The sequence below is a fragment of the Salmo trutta genome, chromosome 4, assembly GCF_901001165.1.
Source record: "Salmo trutta chromosome 4, fSalTru1.1, whole genome shotgun sequence".
Lineage (NCBI taxonomy): Eukaryota > Metazoa > Chordata > Actinopteri > Salmoniformes > Salmonidae > Salmo > Salmo trutta.
In genome coordinates this window covers 16,820,360-16,843,019 of record NC_042960.1, presented here as the reverse complement: position 1 = coordinate 16,843,019, position 22,660 = coordinate 16,820,360, and the positions used below count along the sequence as shown (strand labels likewise).

General features: G+C 40.3%; 1 protein-coding gene across 3 annotated transcripts; it reads right to left on the bottom strand.

Annotated features, from left to right (window-relative positions):
• Positions 1–167: 167 nt before the first annotated feature.
• On the bottom strand, positions 168–11,012 carry LOC115191929 (T-cell ecto-ADP-ribosyltransferase 2). 3 transcript variants are annotated; one of them, XM_029749963.1, is made up of 5 exons: positions 10,824–11,012; positions 4,762–4,794; positions 4,237–4,367; positions 1,026–1,732; positions 168–885 (listed from the first exon to the last, which is right to left on the bottom strand). In XM_029749963.1, exons 3-5 carry the CDS (start codon positions 4,294–4,296, stop codon positions 753–755), a joined length of 900 nt encoding a protein of 299 aa, XP_029605823.1. In that variant the 5' UTR covers positions 4,297–4,367; positions 4,762–4,794; positions 10,824–11,012; the 3' UTR covers positions 168–752. The 3 variants fall into 3 exon arrangements, with proteins under 3 accessions (XP_029605823.1, XP_029605824.1, XP_029605822.1); XM_029749964.1 differs by lacking the exon at positions 4,762–4,794; XM_029749962.1 differs by lacking the exon at positions 10,824–11,012 and having other exon boundaries at positions 4,762–5,301.
• Positions 11,013–22,660: the final 11,648 nt, after the last annotated feature.

Genomic DNA, 22,660 nt, shown 5'->3' with positions numbered 1-22,660 from the left:
GTCACATTTGATGAATATCTATGTGTCTGCATGCACTGATATTACATACATGCAATTGTGTGTGTGTGTGTGTGTGTGTGTGTGTGTGTGTGTGTGTGTGTGTGTGTGTGTGTGTGTGTGTGTGTGTGTGTGTGTGTGTGTGTGTGTGTGTGTGTGTGTGTTTGTCCTTTTCAATAGATGCAGTCAAGAGGTCAATGGAAGGCGACCAAAACAATGGAAATGCCATGGAAACGCATGGGGTAAAAGTTGTCATGGGGGAAAGATCCAGAATCTCCTCAATGGCCACCAGCAAAATTAGCCCACACTTAGGCTATTGTTTATGTGTGTTTCACACTATGTTGAGGTAAAAATCAGAGTCTAATGCTAGTACGGATGTCAACCCGAATACATGTTGATGTCATCATCACCAAGAAACTACATTACAGTTAAAACCGACTTTGACTACAACCATCGATTTCTCTATGCTAGCTATGCTACCAGTCTATATGAATGGGAGTTAGCCTTTAGCAGTCACTTCTTCTAAACCTGAAAAGGGACTATTTCTAAATGTTATTCCGCGAAAACAGACAAATATATCCAAATCAGACTTTAGTAACCACATTCTGGGCATGTTACAATACATAAAAAATGACGATTTAACAAACATCTATATTGTTAGAACAGATTGGTTGAATGTGCGTCCTTCTATCCTCCACGGTCTGCGTTCCATTGACTTCATTACCGCATCTATTAGCATTCAACACTTTAGTTTATCAGATATGATCAGTCCTGGTGATCAGGGAGATAGAGAGAGATACAACCACAAGAACAGAGAGGCTACTGCCAAGCCATTGAGTAGAGGAGCCTTTGGGGGTGATTGATGGACGACTCGTACTTGTAGGAGATCTGGTGAGACAAACAAAGACAGATGTTCATTCTCCAAAGAATAAGGTAGACATTTTAAAACCACTTGACTCTTGTGTCGTCTACACCTATTTGGTAGTCTAATGTTGTCATATCTTTTCGCTTACATAACCTGGCCTCACCTGGGGAAGAGGTAACAGTCGCGGATGCTGTCAATGCTGTGAGTCCTTGAACTTGTCAAAACGATCTCTCTGTACTCATGATCTTCATTTCTTACATTCTTTACCTCAGCCACCCTAAACACCTCTGCTGGGGATATCAGCTGATCAATGCTTTCTGGGAAGCAACTGTACTCATCCATGTTGACTACAGTGCAGGAAGTGATGTTGAAAAGGATCCTATTGTTTGAAGTTTCTTCCTCCGATTCGGAACGTTTGGCCCTGGTTGAGGTAAACCTCCCAAACCGCACTTCTGACCCTACTTGTGCCTCATACTCTTGGTTTGAGCCACGAAACACAGTTTGGCACTTCTCTGTCTTCAGAAGCCTCATGGCATCCATTAGAAGGAAGTGGAGGGATTTGAACCGGAACTCTCTGTTATAGACAGTGACATTCCCACCCTGAGTCTCCACTGCATTGTTGAAAATCTTTCTGAACTTCTCTCCCCCATGTCCATAAGCCACCAATGCAGCCGTGTGTTCCTTGACACCTCCCGGTATTAACTTCGGACACTGCTTTTCCCGCCAGGCAGAACTATACTCAATACTGCCTTTCAGTTCTTCTTCCAGCAGACCCCCGTCCACAACCTTCTTCAGCATCTGCACCCGACAGTGAGTGTACTGGTCATCCACGGCATTAGGAACCATGTCCATTACTTTTGCCTGAGTCACCTGTAATAGTAAAGAGAATTGTTATCCTTTTTAATACAGGTAGTATCACAGTGTAACAATGTGTAGGCACTCAACATTTTATGACAATACAATTCTAATTTGCCAAGTTCTAATTCAAGCATTTGCCAAATTAAGTACATCAAGGCCAGTTTCCCAGAGAAAGGCTAGTCCTTGACTAAAAAACATGCTCAATGGAGAGTCCAGGAATAGGCTCACTCTGGATCTGGGAAACCGGCCCAGAAGTCTTTAATTACAGTATGGCTGGTTCAATCAGTGGTGTAAAGTACTTAAGTAAAAATACTTTAACATACTACTTAAGTAGTTTTGGGGGGTATCTATAATTTACTTTACTATTTATATTTTTGACAACTTTTACTTCTACTTCACTACATTCCTATAGAAAATATTGTACTTTTTACTCCACACATTTTCCCTGACAAACAAAAGTACAGTTTGAATGCTTAGCAGGACAGGAAAATTGTGAAATTGACGCACTTATCAAGAGAACATGTGGTCATCCCTACTGCCTATGGTCAGGCATATTCACTAAACACAAATGCATCTTTTGCAAATAATGTCTGAGTGATGGAGTATGCCCCTGGCTATACGTACATTTTAAACACAAGAAAATGGTGCTGTCTGTTTTGCTTAATATAAATATTTTTTTATTATTTATACTTTTACTTCAACTTTTGATACTTAGGTATATTTTAGCAAATACTTTTACTTTTGATACTTAAGTATATTTAAAACCAAATACTTTTAGACTTTTACTCAAGTTGTATTTTACTGGGTGACTTTTACTTTTACTTGACAAACTTTCTATTACGATACACTACCATTGAAACGTTTGGGGTCACTTAGAAATGTCCTTGTTTGTAAAACAAAAGCTCATTTTTTGTCCATTAAAAGAAACATAAAATTGATCAGAAATACAGTGTAGACATTGATAATGTTGTAATTTACTATTGTAGCTGGAAACGGCTGATATTTAATGGAAAATCTACATAGGGTACCGAGGCCCATTATCAGCAACCATCACTCCTGTGTTCCAATGGCACATTGTGTTAGCTAATCAAAGTTTATCATTTTCAAAGGCTAATTGATCATTAGAAAACCGTTTTGCAATAATTTTTGCACAGCTGAAAACTGGTATATGCTGAATAAAGACGCAATAAAACTGGCCTTCTTTAGACTAGTTGAGTATCTGGAGCATCAGCATTTGTGGGTTCAATTACAGGCTCAAAATGGCCAGAAACAAATAACTTTCTACTGAAACTCATCAGTCTATTCTTGTTCTGAGAAATGAAGGCTATTCCATGCGAGAAATTGCCAAGAAACGGAAGATCTCATACAACGCTCCCTTCACAGAACAGAGCAAACCGTCTCTAACCAGAATAGAAAGCAGAGTGGGAGGCCCTGGTGCACAACTGAGCAAGAGGACAAGTACATTACTAGTCTAGTTCGAGAAACAGATGCCTCACAAGTTCTCAACTGGCAGCTTCATTAAATAGTACCCGCAAAACACCAGTCTCAACGTCAACAGTGAAGTGGCGACACCGGGATGCTGGCCTTCTAGGCAAAGTTGCAAAGACAAAGCCATATCTCAGACTGGCCAATAAAAAGAAAAGACTAGCAAAAGAACACAGACATTGGACAGACGAAGATTGGAAAAAAGTGTTATGGACAGACAAATCTAAGTTTGAGGTGTTCGGATCACAAAGAAAAACATTCGCGAGACGCAGAAAAAAATGAAAAGATGCTGGAGAAGTACTTGACACCATCTGTCATCTGTCTGGGGGTGCTTTGGTGGTGGTAAAGTGTGAGATTTGTACAGGGTAAAAGGGATCTTGAAGAAGGAAGGTTATCACTCTATTTTGCAACGCCATGCCATACCCTGTGGACGGCACTTAATTGGAGCCAATTTCCTCCTACAACAGGACAACGACCCAAAGCACAGCTCCAAACTATGCAAGAACTATTTAGGGAAGAAGCAGTCAGCTGGTATTCTGTCTATAATGGAGTGGCCAGCACAATCACCGGATCTCAACCCTATTGAACTATTGTGGGAGCAGCTTGACCGTATGGTACGTAAGAAGTTCCCATCAAGCCAATCCAACTTGTGGGAGGTCCTTCAGGAAGCATGAGGTGAAATCTCTTCAGATTATCTCAACAAATTGACAACTAGAATGCCGAAGGTCTGCAAGGCTATAATTGCTGCAAACGGAGGATTCTTTGACGAAAGCAAAGTTTGAAGGACACAATTATTATTTCAATTAAAAATCATTATTTATAACCTTGTCAACATCTTGACTATATTTCCCATTCATTGTGCAACTAATTTCATGTATGTTTTCATGGAAAACAAGGACATTTCCAAGTGACCCCAAACTTTTGAACGGTTGTGTATCTATACTTTTACTCAAGTATGACAATTGGATACTTTTCCCACAACAATCAATTCAATCTTACAAAACAAAAATGTGTTTGGTCAAAACTCTTACCCTGTGAGAGAGCGCAGCAAAGAGGATCAATATGAATATCTTCTCTCTCTGGCACTGCATTTTCTCAGCAATGGCTCCCTTGTGTGTTCTGGTGACCAATGAATGAGGGATTGAGAGGAGATGGGACAGATCTGAGAAACAAAATGCAATTGAGAGTAAATTACATTGTGAGGTTATAAATCGCAAACAATAATCTTAAACTTACACAGACACAATTTGACTGTATGTTTACAACATTTAGGGGTCTTTCATCACAAAATGTCCAGGCAATGTTTAACTACACAACTACTGCCCCTTCTCACAGGTATTATTCTGAAAGTTGACGCATCTACTACATAGATATTTTCAGTGTGGTATGTTCCTAGACTCAAGTGTAAGTAGCCTACATCTGTTTTAATGAAGTTATACTATTAATGACTCAAACTATAGGCCTACAATTCACGGTTATAAAAGGCCCTCAAAACCTAACAAGCATAACATGGGACAATCAAAATAATGCATGAAAGATAAGATTTGGACACATACCTTCAGAGTCGTGTGGTGCTCTCCTTGGGTAGACTAAATAACAGAATGAGAGAATATCAGTGTGCCTCTCTTCGGGGTCGTTTGCAAATATTTTCCACTCACTCCCTGATGACCAAAAATGGAAGGAAACCGAGGCCCTTATCTTTACAGAGCAACTCCTTTTCCTTCCTCCTGACTGGAGGAGGAAATAACAAACCAAACAAAGTATAATTTTTTCTCCCTCATACCATAGTTTGGGTTGGCAATGGGCCTAGTGCAGTTTTACCAAGCCGTGCAATGGTTGTCAGTAGTGATTTTAGGGTTTTGGTGTTTTGCCTGATACAAAAAATCTAAATGTAATGAACAAACATACAGAGTCAGACTCTGGAAGTTAGATATATAAGAGTTGTGTAACATTGGCACTGCATAGGGCTACAATATGCAATAGACATTTTACTAATCAGTTTTGGATTTTATCAGAGTAGATGGAAATGAAATAGAATTGACTGAGTTGTTCGACTGAATCATGAATCAAGGCATCTCTATCTATGACACAGTCGGCCAGTGATACCTTAATTGGGGAGGACGGGCTCATAGTAATGGCTGGAAAGGAATTAATGGAATGGTGTCGAACACATCAAATACATGGTTTTAATGTGTTTGATACCATTCCATTCACCGCATTCCAGCCATTATTATGAGCCGTCCTCCCCTCAGCAGCTTCCTGTGATGCTATGGCATTTCTGTCTGCAACGTTCCACAACATTTGCATACTGATCGTGGCCCAGTATGTAGCCCTTAGCCCTTAATAATGTCCTTAACAAGTCATAAAATAAGTTGCATGGATTTTCGTTGTGTGCAATAATAGTGTTTAACATGATTTTTGAATGACTACCTCATCTCTGTATCCCACACATACAATTATCCCTCAGTCGAAAAGAGAACTTCAAACACAGATTCAACCACAAAGAAGGGATGCAAACTGGTGAGGTCCCAAAAAGGTGACACTTTGTTTTTGTTGCATTGAAACACGCAAAAAAATCCCTGCTAGGGGGAAATGCAGGTTTTAACTAAATAAACAACAAAAAATATGATCTACATGATCAGTCTCTGTGTGTAAAATAAAAAGTGGTTAATGTGAACCTAACACCCAGCTAAAAAATGTAAAGAAAGCAATCCAATGTTATTTGTTACCTAGTAGAGGTCAACCGATTAATCGGAATGGCCGATTAATTAGGGCCGATTTCAAGTTTTCATAACAATCGGAAATCGGTATTTTTGCCCGCCGATTTGGCAGATTTTTTTATTTGTATTTTTTTGCACCTTTATTTAACTCGGCAAGTCAGTTAAGAACACATTCTTATTTTCAATGATGGCCTATGAACGTTGGGTTAACTGCCTTGTTCAGGGGCAGAATGACAGATTTTTACCTTGTCAGCTCAGGGATTCAATCTTGCAACCTTACGGTTAACTAGTCCAACGCTCTAACCACCTGCTTTACATTGCACTCCACGAGGTTACGCGAATGCATAAGAAGCCAAGGTAAGTTGCTAGCTAGCATTAACCTCTTGGCATTCCCCTAGGATAGGGGGCGCCACAGCGATTTTTGAAAAAAAATCGTGCCCATTTTAAACGGCCTACTACTCAATCTCAGAAGCTAGGATATGCATATAATTAATATTTGTGGATAGAAAACACCCTAAAGTTTCTAAAACTGTTTGAATGGTGTCTGTGAGTATAACAGAACTCACATGGCAGTCAAAACCCTGAGACCGATCGTAACAGGATGTGGAATTCTGAATTGTGGACTCAACTTCACATCTTTGCCTATTTATCACACCGTGAGCTATGGTTCATTGAGCACTTCCTATTGCTTCCACTAGATGTCCCCAGTCTTTACAAAGTGATTTGAGCCTTCTACTGTGGAAACTGAATGAATGAGACGCTGTTGAAATTGGTCACATGAGGAGGGCCATCACCATTATGACGCCGGCGGCCCTGTCTACCCTCCCCTTTCGAAACGTTTTGAAACACAATACAATCGTCCCCCTCGAATCTTATTGGTTCTCTTGTTGAAACAGGCCCTGAAGATTTATGTTATATAACGTTTGACATGTTTGAACGAACCTAAATGGGAAAAAAAATGCTTTTTTGTCAAAATAGCTGTCCCGCGCCCGACGGAGCATTTGGATCAGCCTTCAGACGAGCTAACAACAACAAGCTAATGGAACATAAAGGATGAACTTTTTCGAACGAAAATACATTTGTTGTGGACCTGGGATTCCTGGAAGTGCTTTCTGATGAAGATAACCAAAGGTAAGGGATTATTGACAATAGTATACAAGACTAGATGTGATATGCGATTGTTCCAAGATGGCGCAGACCTGTATTTACTAGGTAATTTTCGCATCCCCTTTTATCGCAGTGTGATTACCCAGTAAGGTTATTTTTAAATCTGGTATTACAGGTGCTTTCAAGAGATATTCATCTATAAATCTTAGAATGACAATATTACATTTTAAAAATGTTTTCGAATAGTAATTGAGTAAATTGTAGCACTGTTTCACCGGATGCATTTGAGGGAAAATAGTTAGTCAACGTTACGTGCCGATGTAAAATGCTGTTTTTATATATAAATATGAACTTTATCGAACAAAAGAATGCATGCATTGTGTAACATGATGTCCTAGGTGTGTCATCTGATGAAGTTTGTAAAAGGTTAGTGCTGCATTTAGCTGTTTTTTGGTTATTTGTGATGCATGTGGTTGGTCGGAAAATGGCTATGTGGCTACTTTTACGATATACTCCTCTAACATAATCTAATGTTTTGCTTTTACTGTAAAGCCTTTTAGAAATCGGACAACGTGGGTCGATTCAGGAGAGGTGTATCTATAAAACGATATAATTTGAAGAAAAAAACTGAGAAAAAAAAGTATTACATTTTGTTATGCTAATGGCGATAGGATTTTTCGCTGGATGACCGTCCCGTATCCGCACAGGGGTTAAACTTATCTTATAAAAAACAATCAATCAATCATAATCACTAGTTAACTACACATGGTTGATGATATTACTAGTTTATCTAGCCTGTCCTGTGTTGCATATAATCGCTTAGGTACACGTTGCTCCAACCATAAACATCAATGCCTTTCTTAAAATCAATACACAAGTGTATATTTTTAAACCTGCATATTTAGTTAATATTGCCTGCTAGCATGAATTTCTTTTAACTAGGGAAAATGTGTCACTTCTCTTGCAAACAGAGTCAGGGTATATGCAGCAGTTTGGGCCACCTGGCTCGTTGCTAACTGTGAAGACTATTTCTTCCTAACAAAGACAGCCGTCTTCCCCAAACGGGGATGATTTAACAAAAGCGCATTTGCAAAAAAAGCACAATCGTTGCACGACTGTACCTAACCATAAACATCAATGCCTTTCTTAAAATCAATACACAGACGTATATATTTTTAAACCTGCATATTTAGCTAAAAGAAATCCAGGTTAGCAGGCAATATTAACCAGGTGAAATTGTGTCATTTTGCGTTCATTGCACGCAGTCAGGGTATATGCAACAGTTTGGGCCGCCTGGCTCGTTGTGAACTAATTTGCCAGAATTTTACGTAATTATGACATAACATTGAGGGTTGTGCAATGTAACAGGAATAACGTTTTGTTTTCGAGATGATAGTTTCCGGATTCGACCATATTAATGACCTAAGGCTCGTGTTTCTGTGTGTTATTATGTTATAATTAAGTCTATGATTTGATACAGCAGTCTGACTGAGCAGTGGTAGGCAGCAGCATGCTCGTAAGCATTAATTCAAAATAGCACTTTCGTGCGTTTTGCCAGCAGCTCTTCGCAATGCATTGCGCTGTTTATGACTTCAAGCCTATCAACTCCCGAGATTAGGATGGTGTAACCAATGTGAAATGGCTAGCTAGTTAGCCGAGTGCGCGCTAATAGCGTTTCAAACGTCACTCGCTCTGAGACTTGGAGTAGTTGTTTCCCTTGCTCTACATGGGTAACGCTGCTTCGAGGGTGGCTGTTGTCGATGTGTTCCTGGTTCAAGCCCAGGTAGGAGCGAGGAGAGGGACGGAAGCTATACTGTTACACTGGCAATACTAAAGTGCCTATAAGAACATCCAATAGTCAAAGGTATATGAAATACAAATCGTATAGAGAGAAATAGTCCTATAATTCCTATAATAACTACAACCTAAAACATCTTACCTGGGAATATTGAAGACTCATGTTAAAAGGAACCACCAGCTTTCATATGTTCTCATGTTCTGAGCAAGGAACTTAAACGTTAGCTTTTTTACATGGCACATATTGCACTTTTACTTTCTTCTCCAACACTTTGTTTTTGCATTATTTAAACCAAATTGAACATGTTTAATTATTTATTTGAGGCTAAATTGATTTTATTGATGTATTATATTAAGTTAAAATAAGTGTTCATTCAGTATTGTTGTAATTGTCTTTATTACAAATAAATAAATATACTTTTTTTAATTAAATTGGCCGATTAATCGGTATCGGTTTTTGGGCCCCAATAATCGGCATCGGTGTTGAAAAATCATAATCGGTCGACCTCTATTACCTAGACTTTACTGCAAATGACACTAAAGTCTTGAGAAAAAAACAACACATTAATATTCCAGTTAGCCATGACAGCCTTTATAATAGAACGCTTGTGACCACACACATAAATGTTGCACTTGGGGGAAAAAACTCATCTTAAAGTAGAATGAAATAAACAGGCATTCTATTTTTGCTCTATTATAGTGGATACTATAGACATCAATCAAATTCACAAGGCTACATGTGTGCAAAAATAAAATTCACTGAGTAAAAAAAAGTAGAATCCCCCTCACTCACACATGTTACTGTCAAATTCAACACAACAAAAACAATATCTTTGGGCTACACTGCACATTATTACATTGTACACTTTCTGCCTGTGGCCATCTGTTCTACAATGTGCCAGCAAAAGTGAGAAAGAGGATAAGGGTGTGGTGTTCCTTCCACATCTATAGTGGCATCCAGTTTATGCCAGGCCCAGCTCCAGCTACACTTGAACCCTGTATCCACTTGTTTAACAAGTAATGGCCCATTCTCACCTAATTCTCTCATTCTGAAAATTAACCACATAATGTAGAGGGAAAACCTTAGTTAACATATAGTGGTTAGTTCGTTAGTTAGTTAACTAGTTAACATTTCACACAGATTGCCAGGGTCCAGTAAGAAACTAACGCGTTATAACTTGAGGAACAGTGTGTCGAAAATCGAGTGAAAAGCAGAAATCTCAACTAGCAAGCAAGTCGCAGCAAGCAAGTCGCAGCAATGAAGAAAGCGAAGGGGGATGAATTCTTCATTGCTGCGACTTGCTTGCTGCGACTTGCTTGCTAGTTGAGATTTCTGCTCCTCACTCCGTTGTCAGTTTAGCCTACATTTCACTGATCTTGGTGGCAGTTTTCGGTTTGACAATTTGTTTCAAGTGTATGTGGCGGTTCTAGCTTGTATGGCACCCTGGGAGACCCCCCCCCCCCCCCCCCCCCACCACCACCACCTTCAGCGCCCGCACTCGGGGTCACCTCTTGATGCCGCCCTGGGTGGCGGCCCATGTCGCCCATACCTCTATGTTTAATATAACACACATACATTAATTATTCATTTCGGTTGCCTATCCTGACGTGAAGTTTGTTCTATTGAAAGTATTTGACTCTGATGTGTGCCACAGACAGTATTTGACTCTAGCCACAAAATTAAGGAAATTAAAAGGGTGGGGAGAATTCTGGCAGGGGGGAGATTTTCGGCACAACGGCAAGGAGTCGTATACCAGTTAATACTATAGCGAATTGGTTAGGTTACTAATGTTAGCTCACACGATGTTAGCTGTCTGACTTTATTAGCAAGCTCATTTTCACACCATCAACTCAATTATTTATCAGATAAGTTGGCTAATGTTGCTCAACATAAATTGGCTAATGTTGCCCAACATTTCTCTAGCTAGCTAACGGGTCCAGCTAGCAAGATACTTAACAGTGCTAATAGTTGTTCACCACACTTTCTCCCTCACCTCAAACTTTCCAAAAGCCAGTCGTTTTTCGGTTACAGCTCATGAAGTACGCTTCATCACCTTTTCACCCCGGTCTCCGTGGTCAGGCTTCTCACCTAAAGTTACCTCTTCGTTATCGTTCAGGGGACGCGCTGCTGTAACTGACAAGCTGACTTTCCAGAGGCGCGCTGACGCTGTAAGTAGTAAGTTGGTTGTCTCCTCTTTCTTCAGTAGCGTGCTGCGCTGCATTCTGCTGTTATGTATTGTAAACGATTGGCTGAGCCTTCGTCAGTAGTGAACACAAAGTGTTATGTTTGGGGAACATCCAATACAACACATTACTAAGTACCACTCTCCATATTTTAATGTTATGGGTATGCTTGTAATCATTAAGGACTAGGGAGTTTTTCAGGATAAAAAAGAAACGGAATGGAGCTAAGCAAAGGCAAAATCCTAGAGGAAAACCTGGTTCAGTCTGCTTTCCACGAGACACTGGGAGATGAATTCACCTTTCAGCAGGACAATAAGCTAAAACACAAGGCCAAATCTACACTTGAGTTGCTTACCAAGAAGACAGTGAATATTCCTGAGTGGCCGAGTTACAGTTTTGATTTAAATCTACTTGAAAATCTATGACAAGACCTTAAAATGGTTGTCTAGCAATGATCAACAACCAATTTGACAGAGCTTGAAGAATTTTGAAAAGAATAATGGGCAAATGTTGCACAATCCAGGTGTGGAAAGTAGAGGTCGACCGATTAATCGGAATGGCCGATTAATTAGGGCCGATTTCAAGTTTTCATAACAATCAGTAATCGGTATTTTTGGCCACCGATTTGCCGATAAAAAATAAAAAAATTATACATATTTTTTAACTAGGAAAGTCAGTTAAGAACACATTCTTATTTTCAATGACGGCCTAGGAACGGTGGGTTAACTGCCTTGTTCAGGGGCAGAACGACAGATTTTTACCTTGTCAGCTTGGGGATTCAATCTTGCAACCTTAGGGTTAACTAGTCCAACACTCTAACCACCTGCTTTACATTGCATTCCACGAGGAGCCTGCCTGTTACGCGAATGCAGTAAGAAGCCAAGGTAAGTTGCTAGCTAGCATTAAACTTATCTTATAAAAAACAATCAATCAATCAATCATAATCACTAGTTAACTACACATGGTTGATGATATTACTAGTTTATCTAGACTGTCCTGCGTTGCATATAATCGATGCGGTGCGCATTCACGAAAAAGGTTGCTCCAACTTGTACCTAACCATAAACATCAATGTCTTTCTTAAAATCAATACACAAGTATATATTTTTAAACCTGCATATTTAGTTAATATTGCCTGCTAACATGAATTTCTTTTAATTAGGGAAAATGTGTCACCTCTGCAACAGAGTCAGGGTATATGCAGCAGTTTGGGCCGCCTGGCTCGTTGCGAACTGTTGGAATACTATTTCTTCCTAACAAAGACAGCCAACTTCGCCAAACGGGGGATGATTTAACAAAAGCACATTTGCGAAAAAAGCACAATCGTTGCACGACTGTACCTAACCATAAACATCAATGCCTCTCTTAAAATCAATACACAGAAGTATATATTTTAAACCTGCATATTTAGCTAAAAGAAATCCAGGTTAGCAGGCAATATTAACCAGGTGAAATTGTGTCACTTCTCTTCCGTTCATTGCACGCAGAGTCAGGGTATATGCAACAGTTTGGGCCACCTGGCTCATTGCGAACTAATTTCCCAGAATTTTACGTAATTATGACATAACATTGAAGGTTGTGCAATGTAACAGGAATATTTAGACTTATGGATGCCACCCGTTAAATAAAATACGGAACGGTTCCGTATTTCACTGAAAGAATAAACGTGATAGTTTTCCGGATTCTACCATATTAATGACCTAAGGCTTGTGTTTCTGTGTGTTATTATGTTATAATTAAGTCTATGATTTGATAGAGCAGTCTGACTGAGCGATGGTTGGCAGCAGCAGGCTCGTAAGCATTCATTCAAAACAGCACTTTCGTGCGTTTTGCCAGCAGCTCTTCGCAATGTATTGCGCTGTTTATGACTTCAAGCCTGTCAACACCCAAGATTAGGCTGGTGTAACCGATGTGAAATGGCTGGCTAGTTAGCGGGTGCGCGCTAATAGCGTTTCAAACGTCACTCGCTCTGAGACTTGGAGTAGTTGTTTCCCTTGCTCTACATGGGTAACGCTGCTTCGAGGGTGGCTGTTGTCGATGTGTTCCTGGTTTGAGCCCAGGTAGGAGCGAGGAGAGGGGCGGAAGCTATACTGTTACACTGGCAATACTGAAGTGCCTATAAGAACATCCAATAGTCAAAGGTATATGAAATACAAATCGTATAGAGAGAAATAGTCCTATAATTCCTATAATAACTGCAACCTAAAACTTCTTAGCTGGGAATATTGAAGACTCATGTTAAAAGGAACGACCAGCTTTCATATGTTCTCATGTTCTGAGCAAGGAACTTAAACATTAGCTTTCTTACATGGCACATAGTGCACTTTTACTTTCTTCTCCAACACTTTGTTTTTGCATTATTTTAACCAAATTGAACATGTTTAATTATTTATTTGAGGCTAAATTGATTTTATTGATGTATTATATTAAGTTAAAATAAGTGTTCATTCAGTTTTGTTGTAATTGTCATTATGGGATGGGAGACCAGATGCTGCTGGAAGTGGTGTTGGAGGGCCAGTAGGAGCCACTCTTTCCTCTGGTATAAAATCAAATATCCCAATGCCCCAGGTCAGTGATTGGGGACATTGCCCTGTGTAGGGTGCCGTCTTTCGGATGGGACGTTAAGTAGGATCCAGCGATTTAAGTGTTGATTCCATAGCATGCATGTAGATAATATCCCCATAATCTATAACAGACATAAAAGTAGCTTGCACAATTTGTCTTCTATTTGTAGAGGACAAGCATGTCCTGTTTCTATAGAGGAAGCCTAGCTTGATTTTTAGCCGTTTACAAAGTTCGTCAATATGCATTTTAAAAGACAGTTTATCATCCAACCATATCCCTAAGTATTTATATGCAGACCAGATTAATTCGAGAACCATTTAAGCTCGTAAGTGCAAGTGTATTTTCAACCAACTTTTTTAACCTATTAAAAATCATAAAATGTGTTTTCTTTGCATTTAAAACAAGTTTCAGCTGTATAAAAGACCCTTGTAATATCTTAAAATCTGTCTCCAATAGTGATAATGCTTGGTCAGCCGTTGAAGCGATAGAGTACATGACAGTGTCATCAGCATATAAATGAATTTGACACCTTCTTATCTCATCACCGATATTGTTTATGTAGAGAGTGAACAGTAATGGACTAAGTATAGAACCTTGTGGGACCCCTTTAACCAACTCCAATGGCTCTGACTGGATGCCGTCGACTCTAACAGCCTGACTTCTATCCTTTAGATAGTCATGAAACCAACGACAGGCATCCGGTCCCAGTCCTATTGATGACAGCTTACCCAAAAGTATCGCATGGTCTACAGTGTCAAAAGCTTTAGATAAATCTATGAACAAGGCGGCACAGTACTTTCTATTATCTAGGGCATTAGTAATAGCATTTACAACACGTACAGTGGCCGTAATAGTACTGTGTTTAGGTCTAAAGCCAGATTGATTACTAGAAAGAGTATTGTTAACAGTTAAAAAAGATTGTAGTTGCCTATTCACCAGTGACTAGAATTTTAGTCAAACAGGAGAGCTTAGAGATGGACCGATAATTATCCAATTCACTACCATCACCTCCCTTGAGGAGTGGTAAAACAAAAGCGGTTTTCCAAGATTTAGGAATCTTTCCTACGACAAATGTTTGATTAAAAATATGCGTCACTACACCAGCAATAATAGGTGCCGCACACTTGAGTAAATATGGATCCAGATTGTCAGCGCCTAATGATTTCTTAGAATCTATAGCAGATTGTGCAGATAAGACCTCATCTACTGTGACTTTTTGAAAATTAAAAACCGGATTACTGTTTTCCACATCAGCTAAAGGCCGAGGGGCTGAAACAATAGACCGGTCAGGATCATGTTGGCCATTTTTTCTTTCAAAAAGAAAACCAGCAGAAATAAAATGCTTATTAAAAACATCACAAATTTCAGTTCGGTCACTGATGATCCCAGATTCCGATGTAATTTGCTTCGGCAGGGAAGTCAAGGAGTTTACTTGTTTAAGTGAGTTGACAGTTTTCCAGAATTTAGCGTGATCACCAGCAGACTCTGTCATAGCATCAAGAAAATACCTAGATTTTGCCTTTTTTATTCCTCCGGTCCATTTATTTCTCAATTGCCTAAAAAGCAGCCAATCAGCTGTTTCACCAGTTTTCCTCGCCAAGGCCCATGCTTGATTCTTTTGCAGGAAAAGGATTTTCAAATCAGAGAAGAACCAAGGATTAGTTCGATTTTTTACCCTAAGTCGCTTTAACGGGGCGTGTTTATCAGCCATGAAGGTAAAAATTGATGAAAAGAAAGAGAACGCTAAAACTGGGTCCATTATGCAGTTTACGGATAAAAGCTCTGAATAATAAAGGTCATAGATAAAGGCTTGCTCTGAGAAGTGTTTATAATTTCTCTTTAGAATTATACGTGGGTCAGGGTTTTTAGCCTAGTATCTCTGATACATGCAATAGGGCAGTGGTCACTGATGTCATTAGCAAATACCCACTAGCTATATATTTGTGAGGTGTATTTGTTAAGATAAGGTCTATTAATGTAGATTTTTGGGGGTCTTTTGGATTAGGACGGGTAGGTATAGTTATTGAGTAAGATTTAGTTCGTTACAAATATATTTTAATTTAAACGATGCTGGCATCAGCCAGTCCAGATTGAGATCTCCAATAATCAATAATTCAGAGTTTACATAATTAGACATTAACTCAAACAATTTGCTTAGTGCAGATACCGGAGCTGAGGGTGGGCGATAAACCCCCGCTAGCGTTAATAGTGCATTATGACCAAGGACCACATTTAGAACTAAGCATTCATACTGTTTCGGAACAGAAGTTGAAATGGACACAGTGACATCTAGGTTGCATTTAACATATAGGGCAATACCTCCTCCTCTACCCACTCTGTCTGCTCTGAAGATATTGTAACCAGCTAATAGAACATCTGAGTCTGGAACAGAGACACAGAGCCAGGATTCAGATATAATCATTATGTCAGCATGTGATTGTGAGACCAGTATTTCAATCAAATCTAGCTTTTGGATCAAGCTTCTAGCATTCAACTGAATAATTCCTTAGAGACTTATCCAGAAAGACTCAGAGCTGTAATCGCTGCCAAAGGTAATTCTACAAAGTATTGACTCAGGGGTGTGAATTCTTATGTAAATGAAACATATCTGTATTTCATTTTCAATAAATGTGCAATAAATTTCTAAAAACGTATTTTCACTTCGTCATTATGGGGTATTGTGTGTAGATGGGTGAGAGAAAACAAATATTTAATACATTTTCAATTCAGGCTGTAACACAACAAAATGTGGAATAAGTCAAGAGGTATGAATACTTTCTGAAGGTATTGTAGCCTAGCCAGAATCCGACTGGACGTCATTCCTTGGAAAAAATCCAAGAGAGCTTCATAAAAAAAACAACTAATGCCAACAGTTTTATCTGAGTGCACAAATCAGTATGTCTACCTACCAAAGTCCAGCACTACTACCGCACTTGTTAAAGCCACACACTCCTGGCTGACAGCTACCGACTCCACAAAAACAACAATGGTGAGGGTGTTACTTGCTGATATGTCAAAAGCCATTGATCGAATAGATCACGCAAAGCTCCTGCAACATCTGTCTGACATTGAACTGTGTCCAAGGTTACTAGCCTGGCTCCACAGCTACACCACAGGAAGAATGCAGAGGGTGATGGCAAATGGCACTTTTAGCCCTTGGTCAGAGGTCACCTCTGGTGTGCCACAGGGGGCGCGGTTGCACCATATCTGTTTCTCCTTCACATGTCCACCCGAAAAGTTGTCTTCAGTGACACTCTGGACACTGGACGATGTAGGGCTGTCCCGAGCCATACCATTAACGAGCATCAAAGAGGACATTTCCATGGGCTTGGAGGCAAAGCAGCTGGAAGAGTGGGCCACATCCAACAACATGCTTCTGAATGGGAAAAAGTATGTGGAAATTCGGACATGTTATTTCTAGAGATCATCCACAACCCACATCACTAATCCTAGAAGGACAGGAAGTACCAGTGGTAAGAACAACTAAGTATCTTGGTTTTCATCTAGACTCTAACCTCAGTGGTGACACACGTGGAGCAGTCAGTGAGGAAGGCCTCAAAATGCCTGCACTTTTTGAATGGTCTTGCCAGAAATGGCCTACCCACTGAAGATCTGGTCACAGTGTATACTATACTGGTTAGACCTTGTCTGAAATACGATGGAGTGATGTTAGTTGGATGCAGTAAAAAGTAGCAGGCCCAACTAGACAGGGTGCAGAGGAGGGCCTTGAGGACCATCTCCAGAGTTGGAGCAGTCCAACCACAGCTCCCCTCACTGCAGAGCAGGCGAGAGCAGACTGCAGTGCATCTGGTGAAGGACATGCACACTCTTGACCATCCACTGAATGACCTGCTCCCTCCAAAAAGAGGTAACTGCACCACCAGGCTCCTGAGAAACAGCCATCAACTGTCCTGCATAACTGCCCAAACGAACCGCCTGTGAAAACGTCACTCTACCCACTGCTATCAGACTGTATAATAACTCTAGCTCTTAAATGGTTCTCCCAAAAATTATATCTTTTTTAAATCCCATTTTAATATTTACATTGCCATCATGAAAAATGTCCTGTAATGTTTTCAATTGTTCAATATTCTATGCATGTCACGTGTTATGTATTATGTATTTTAAATTAGTGTTTTGCAATGATTAATAATGTAAATTCTGCATTTCTTCAGTTTCATCTGTGAGCAAGAATAAATCAACTCAAACTCTTCATTAAGTTCTCTCTCTAGTCGGAATGCTGCTATGACACGATCAAGACTGCTCGGAGCCGGCGAGAGATATGGCTCGGAAAAAGTACCTCAATCCAGGAATGGAATACAGCGGTGTACTCCTAATTATCCCAACTGACAAATTGAGAAGATTGAAATACTGCTAGTTGTTAATGAATGTTAGTTTTTCGTCAGCATGCTAGGCTAGCTAATCCTATAGCAGCCCACTGGATTCCATGAAAAGGCGATGCCTAGCGTTGGGGTGAGTAGCTACAGGAAGTGTTGTCGAATCCAATAGGCTACTCCAGTCAATATAGACACTGTTATATGGGGTGATAATTTATTTTTTTATTTTTTTATTTCACCTTTATTTAACCAGGTAGGCAAGTTGAGAACAAGTTCTCATTTACAATTGCGACCTGGCCAAGATAAAGCAAAGCAGTTCGACACATACAACAACACAGAGTTACACATGGAGTAAAACAAACATACAGTCAATAATACAGTAGAAAAATAAGTCTATATACAATGTGAGCAAATGAGGTGAGATAAGGGAGGTAAAGGCAAAAAAGGCCATGGTGGCAAAGTAAATACAATATAGCAAGTAAAACACTGGAATGGTAGATTTGTAGTGGAAGAAAGTGCAAAGTAGAAATAGAAATAATGGGGTGCAAAGGAGCAAAATAAATAAATACAGTAGGGGAAGCGGTAGTTGTTTAGGCTAAATTATAGATGGGCTATGTACAGGTGCAGTGATCTGTGAGCTGCTCTGACAGCTGGTGCTTAAAGCTAGTGAGCGAGATAAGTGTTTCCAGTTTCAGAGATTTTTTTAGTTCGTTCCAGTCATTGGCAGCAGAGAACTGGAAGGAGAGACGGCCAAAGGAGGAATTGGCTTTGGGGGTGACCAGAGAGACATACCTGCTGGAGCGCGTGCTACAGGGGGGTGCTGCTATGGTGACCAGTGAGCTGAGATAAGGGGGGACTTTACCTAGCAGCGTCTTGTAGATGACCTGGAGCCAGTGGGTTTGGCGACGAGTATGAAGCGAGGGCCAGCCAACGAGAGCGTACAGGTCGCAGTGGTGGGTAGTATATGGGGCTTTGGTGACAAAACGGATGGCACTGTGATAGACTGCATCCAGTTTATTGAGTAGGGTATTGGAGGCTATTTCGCGGAAGTCGAGGATCGGTAGGATGGTCCGTTTTACGAGGGTATGTTTGGCAGCCTGAGTGAAGGATGCTTTGTTGCGAAATAGGAAGCCAATTCTAGATTTAACTTTGGATTGGAGATGTTTGATGTGAGTCTGGAAGGAGAGTTTACAGTCTAACCAGACACCTAGGTATTTGTAGTTGTCCACATATTCTAAGTCAGAACCGTCCAGAGTAGTGATGCTGGACGGGCGGGCAGGTGCGGGCAGCGATCGGTTGAAGAGCATTGCATTTAGTGTTACTTGTATTTAAGAGGAGTTGGAAGCCACGGAAGGAGAGTTGTATGGAATTGAAGCTCGTTTGGAGGGTTGTTAACACAGTGTCCAAAGAAGGGCCAGAAGTATATAGAATGGTATCGTCTGCGTAGAGGTGGATCAGAGACTCACCAGCAGCAAGAGCGACCTCATTGATGTATACAGAGAAAAGAGTTGGCCCAAGAATTGAACCCTGTGGCACCCCCATAGAGACTGCCAGAGGCCCGGACAACAGGCCATCCGATTTGACACATTGAACTCTATCAGAGAAGTAGTTGGAGAACCAGGTGAGGCAATCATTTGAGAAACCAAGGCTATTGAGTCTGCCGATTAGGATGTGGTGATTGACAGAGTCGAAAGCTTTGGCCAGGTCAATGAATACGGCAGCACAGTATTATTTCTTATCGATGGTGGTTACGATATCGTTTAGGACTTTGAGCGTGGCTGAGGTGCACCCATGACCAGCTCTGAAACCAGATTGCATAGCGGAGAAGGTGCGGTGGGATTCGAAATGGTCGGTAATCTGTTTGTTGACTTGGCTTTCGAAGACCTTAGAAAGACATTGTAGGATAGATATAGGTCTGTAGCAGTTTGGGTCAAGAATGTCCCCTTCCCCCTTTGAAGAGGGGGATGACAGCAGCTGCTTTCCAATCTTTGGGAATCTCAGACAACACGAGAGGTTGAACAGGCTAGTAATAGGGGTTGCAACAATTTCGGCAGATAATTTTAGAAAGAAAAGGTCAAGATTGTCTAGCCCGGCTGATTTGTAGGGGTCCAGATTTTGCCGCTTTTTCAGAACATCAGCTGACTGGATTTGGGAGAAGGAGAACTGGGGAAGGCTTGGGCGCATAGCTGTGGGGGGTGCAGTGCTGTTGACCGCGGTAGGGGTAGCCAGGTGGAAAGCATGGCCAGCCGTAGAAAAATGCTTATTGAAATTCTCAATTATAGTGGATTTATCGGTGGTGACAGTTTCCTATCCTCAGTGCAGTGGGCAGTTGGGAGGAGGTGTTCTTATTCTCCATAATAAATAACATTGTCGCTGCTGCAAGTTAGCTAGCTAGTGTTGGCTGTAGCGGAGTTGTCTTGGCGTCTCTCTCTCCCTCGGTCTGCTCGCTCCCATCTCTCTTTCCTGTTCTTCCACAGCTGCAACAATAAAGTACCATCTTCTCCCTCGCATAGCTGGGTTCAGGTTTAAAACGTAGGTTTTTAAAAACCACATGTATTTCATATATCCGGATATAAGACAAAAATGAATGTTACTATTCGAATAGTAAAAGTATTTCAAACTCCCATTCCTCCTTTCTGCATAGGTTATTATATACCTATTTACCTGTTCAATTGTCATTTTAACTAATGATGGACATTGATTATTTTAGAACGTTTATGCCTTAGTAGTTTAGTACAACTGCCACACTGGTGTATAGTATCATAACCCAACAATTTAACCAATTTGAGTATTTTCTTTACTCTGCCTGGTTAAGTCAGTGTGCACCCTCCGAAAAATACTGCTGACAGTTATTTTTTGAAAAAATAATGATAAACGTGAGCTTAAAAATGAAGTTTGGTAATTAATTTAAAATCTTAAGAAAAAAAAAACGGCAAATATGAGGGACGTCTCTGAGGCATGGGTCTTTTCAAACTCCTAAACAATTTTCAGTTGAGCATTTAGCAGTCACACAGCATAAAGTAGGCGTTGCAGCCAGTTCCACTGAAATGCATCTAGCGAGGTATCGACTGGGTGGTAATGTTTGAAGCATTATCATGTGTGTCAAATACGTCAGTTTATTGTAGGCTATTTCCAAGATAACTGGGCTGTTATTGTCAATAGACGTTCACTTTCGTTTTTGGCCTTGCGCCATAAGTAACTATTCGAAACTGTATTTATATTTGCTTGTAGGTGTGTTTTCTTTTATGCCCTCTATAAATACAGTTTAATTTAAGATTCATTTTAGTTTCCTGTTTTGTTGATGATAATGATAATGATGATGATTAGTCTTTCTGTATGTCATGGTCATTGGCGAAAATCTGATATCAACTTTGGAGGGGACAATTACATGAAATGTTCTCAAGAGCAATTCCTGAGGGGGACACCAAAAGTAGTGCTATAAAACATAGCCTACATTGTAATATGGTAAATGTATATTGAGGAACCAAAGAAATAAGGTGTTTCCCGTACTCCTAACTACCGGTACCCAAAACTACACAACTAATCACAACAGCAATACCATTGCCTTTAACAAATCTTAGTTCAGTCACCAGTTTAAGTTGAGAGTGGGGGTATCCATGGCATTTTCCAATTATGTTCCTATTTTACAAGTCAAAAAAATTTAGAACCTTTCATAATGTTGCCAAACAAAGACTCAACAAACTTACCTGAAACTCCCTGTCTCTGCCAGTCTGTCCCTGCATATCTGTCCCCAACTCTGCTGTCTGTGTGCCATCTGTTGCCTGCTCTGCCTAATGACATCATTGTGAAACATTTCCATTAGAATTTCATTTCTTTCTTATGAACATTTTATCAACTAGTCTTTGAGATTTTAGGCTACTAGGGTTCTTACTATGCGTTTTGGTGTATTGAAAAATACTCTGATGTCCGTCTTTTATTTTTCTGCCATTTTTCTACCTGGCTGGCTGGCTGGCTACACACACAGTGTGTAGGTTATTTACAGTAGGAGATGGGCTTCTATCATCTTCAATCATTCTATTTGGGCTTCGATCTAAAAGGTAGCTAACAAATGTGAAACGGATTAAAATGACAAGAGTTGACAGCTGTATGAGTTCACCATTTACACAACATATGCTGCAACCTTTTGTAATTTTAATAGTTTGTTTCATATTGGCTGGCTTCCAACAATAGCTGAATTTGCAAAGCTAGCGAGCACCAATTCAGTTTCAGTGGTGTTTGCTATAATCTTTGCTACCCGGGTGTCACGATTCCCACTGACGGTGGCGCCCCCTCCTGCTCGGGTGGCGCTCGGCGGTCGTCGTCACCGGCCTATTAGCTGCCACCGATTCCCTTTGCTTTTCCCTTTTTTTTTATTTTAGAACACCTGTGGTCAATTAGCCATTAGAGGGGCTATTTAGGTTAGCTGGCCCGCTCCATTTCGTGCGGGATTAATTGTTGTTTCCGACTGTCTTGTTCATATTCGGCTTGGCATTGTCACACCTTATGTATTCCCCTGTGTTTGGGAACTTTGGTTTTGTTTCTCAAAGTGTTATTAAAAAACAACACTCCCTGTGCTCGTTGCTTCCTGCGCCTCATTCCTAAACCACGACTACCAACGCCGTTACACCGGGTTAAATAAAGGTGAAATAAAATAAATAAATAAAAGTTCACTTGCGACAATTTAGCTTTTGCAACGAGACCATTAAATATATTTAAGACAATGGTAGAAGAGAGTGTAGTTCTGT

What these genes read in the sequence shown, in the direction of transcription:
- LOC115191929 (XM_029749963.1), bottom strand. Translation starts at nt 4,296, where the DNA reads ATGCAGTGCCAGAGAGAGAAGATATTCATATTGATCCTCTTTGCTGCG. An exon ending in TTGCTGCGCTCTCTCACAGG is followed by an intron (nt 1,733 to 4,236) that starts GTAAGAGTTTTG and finishes TTACTATTACAG; the next exon opens with GTGACTCAGGCAAAAGTAAT. An exon ending in GACTGTTACCTCTTCCCCAG is followed by an intron (nt 886 to 1,025) that starts GTGAGGCCAGGT and finishes TTGTCTCACCAG; the next exon opens with ATCTCCTACAAGTACGAGTC.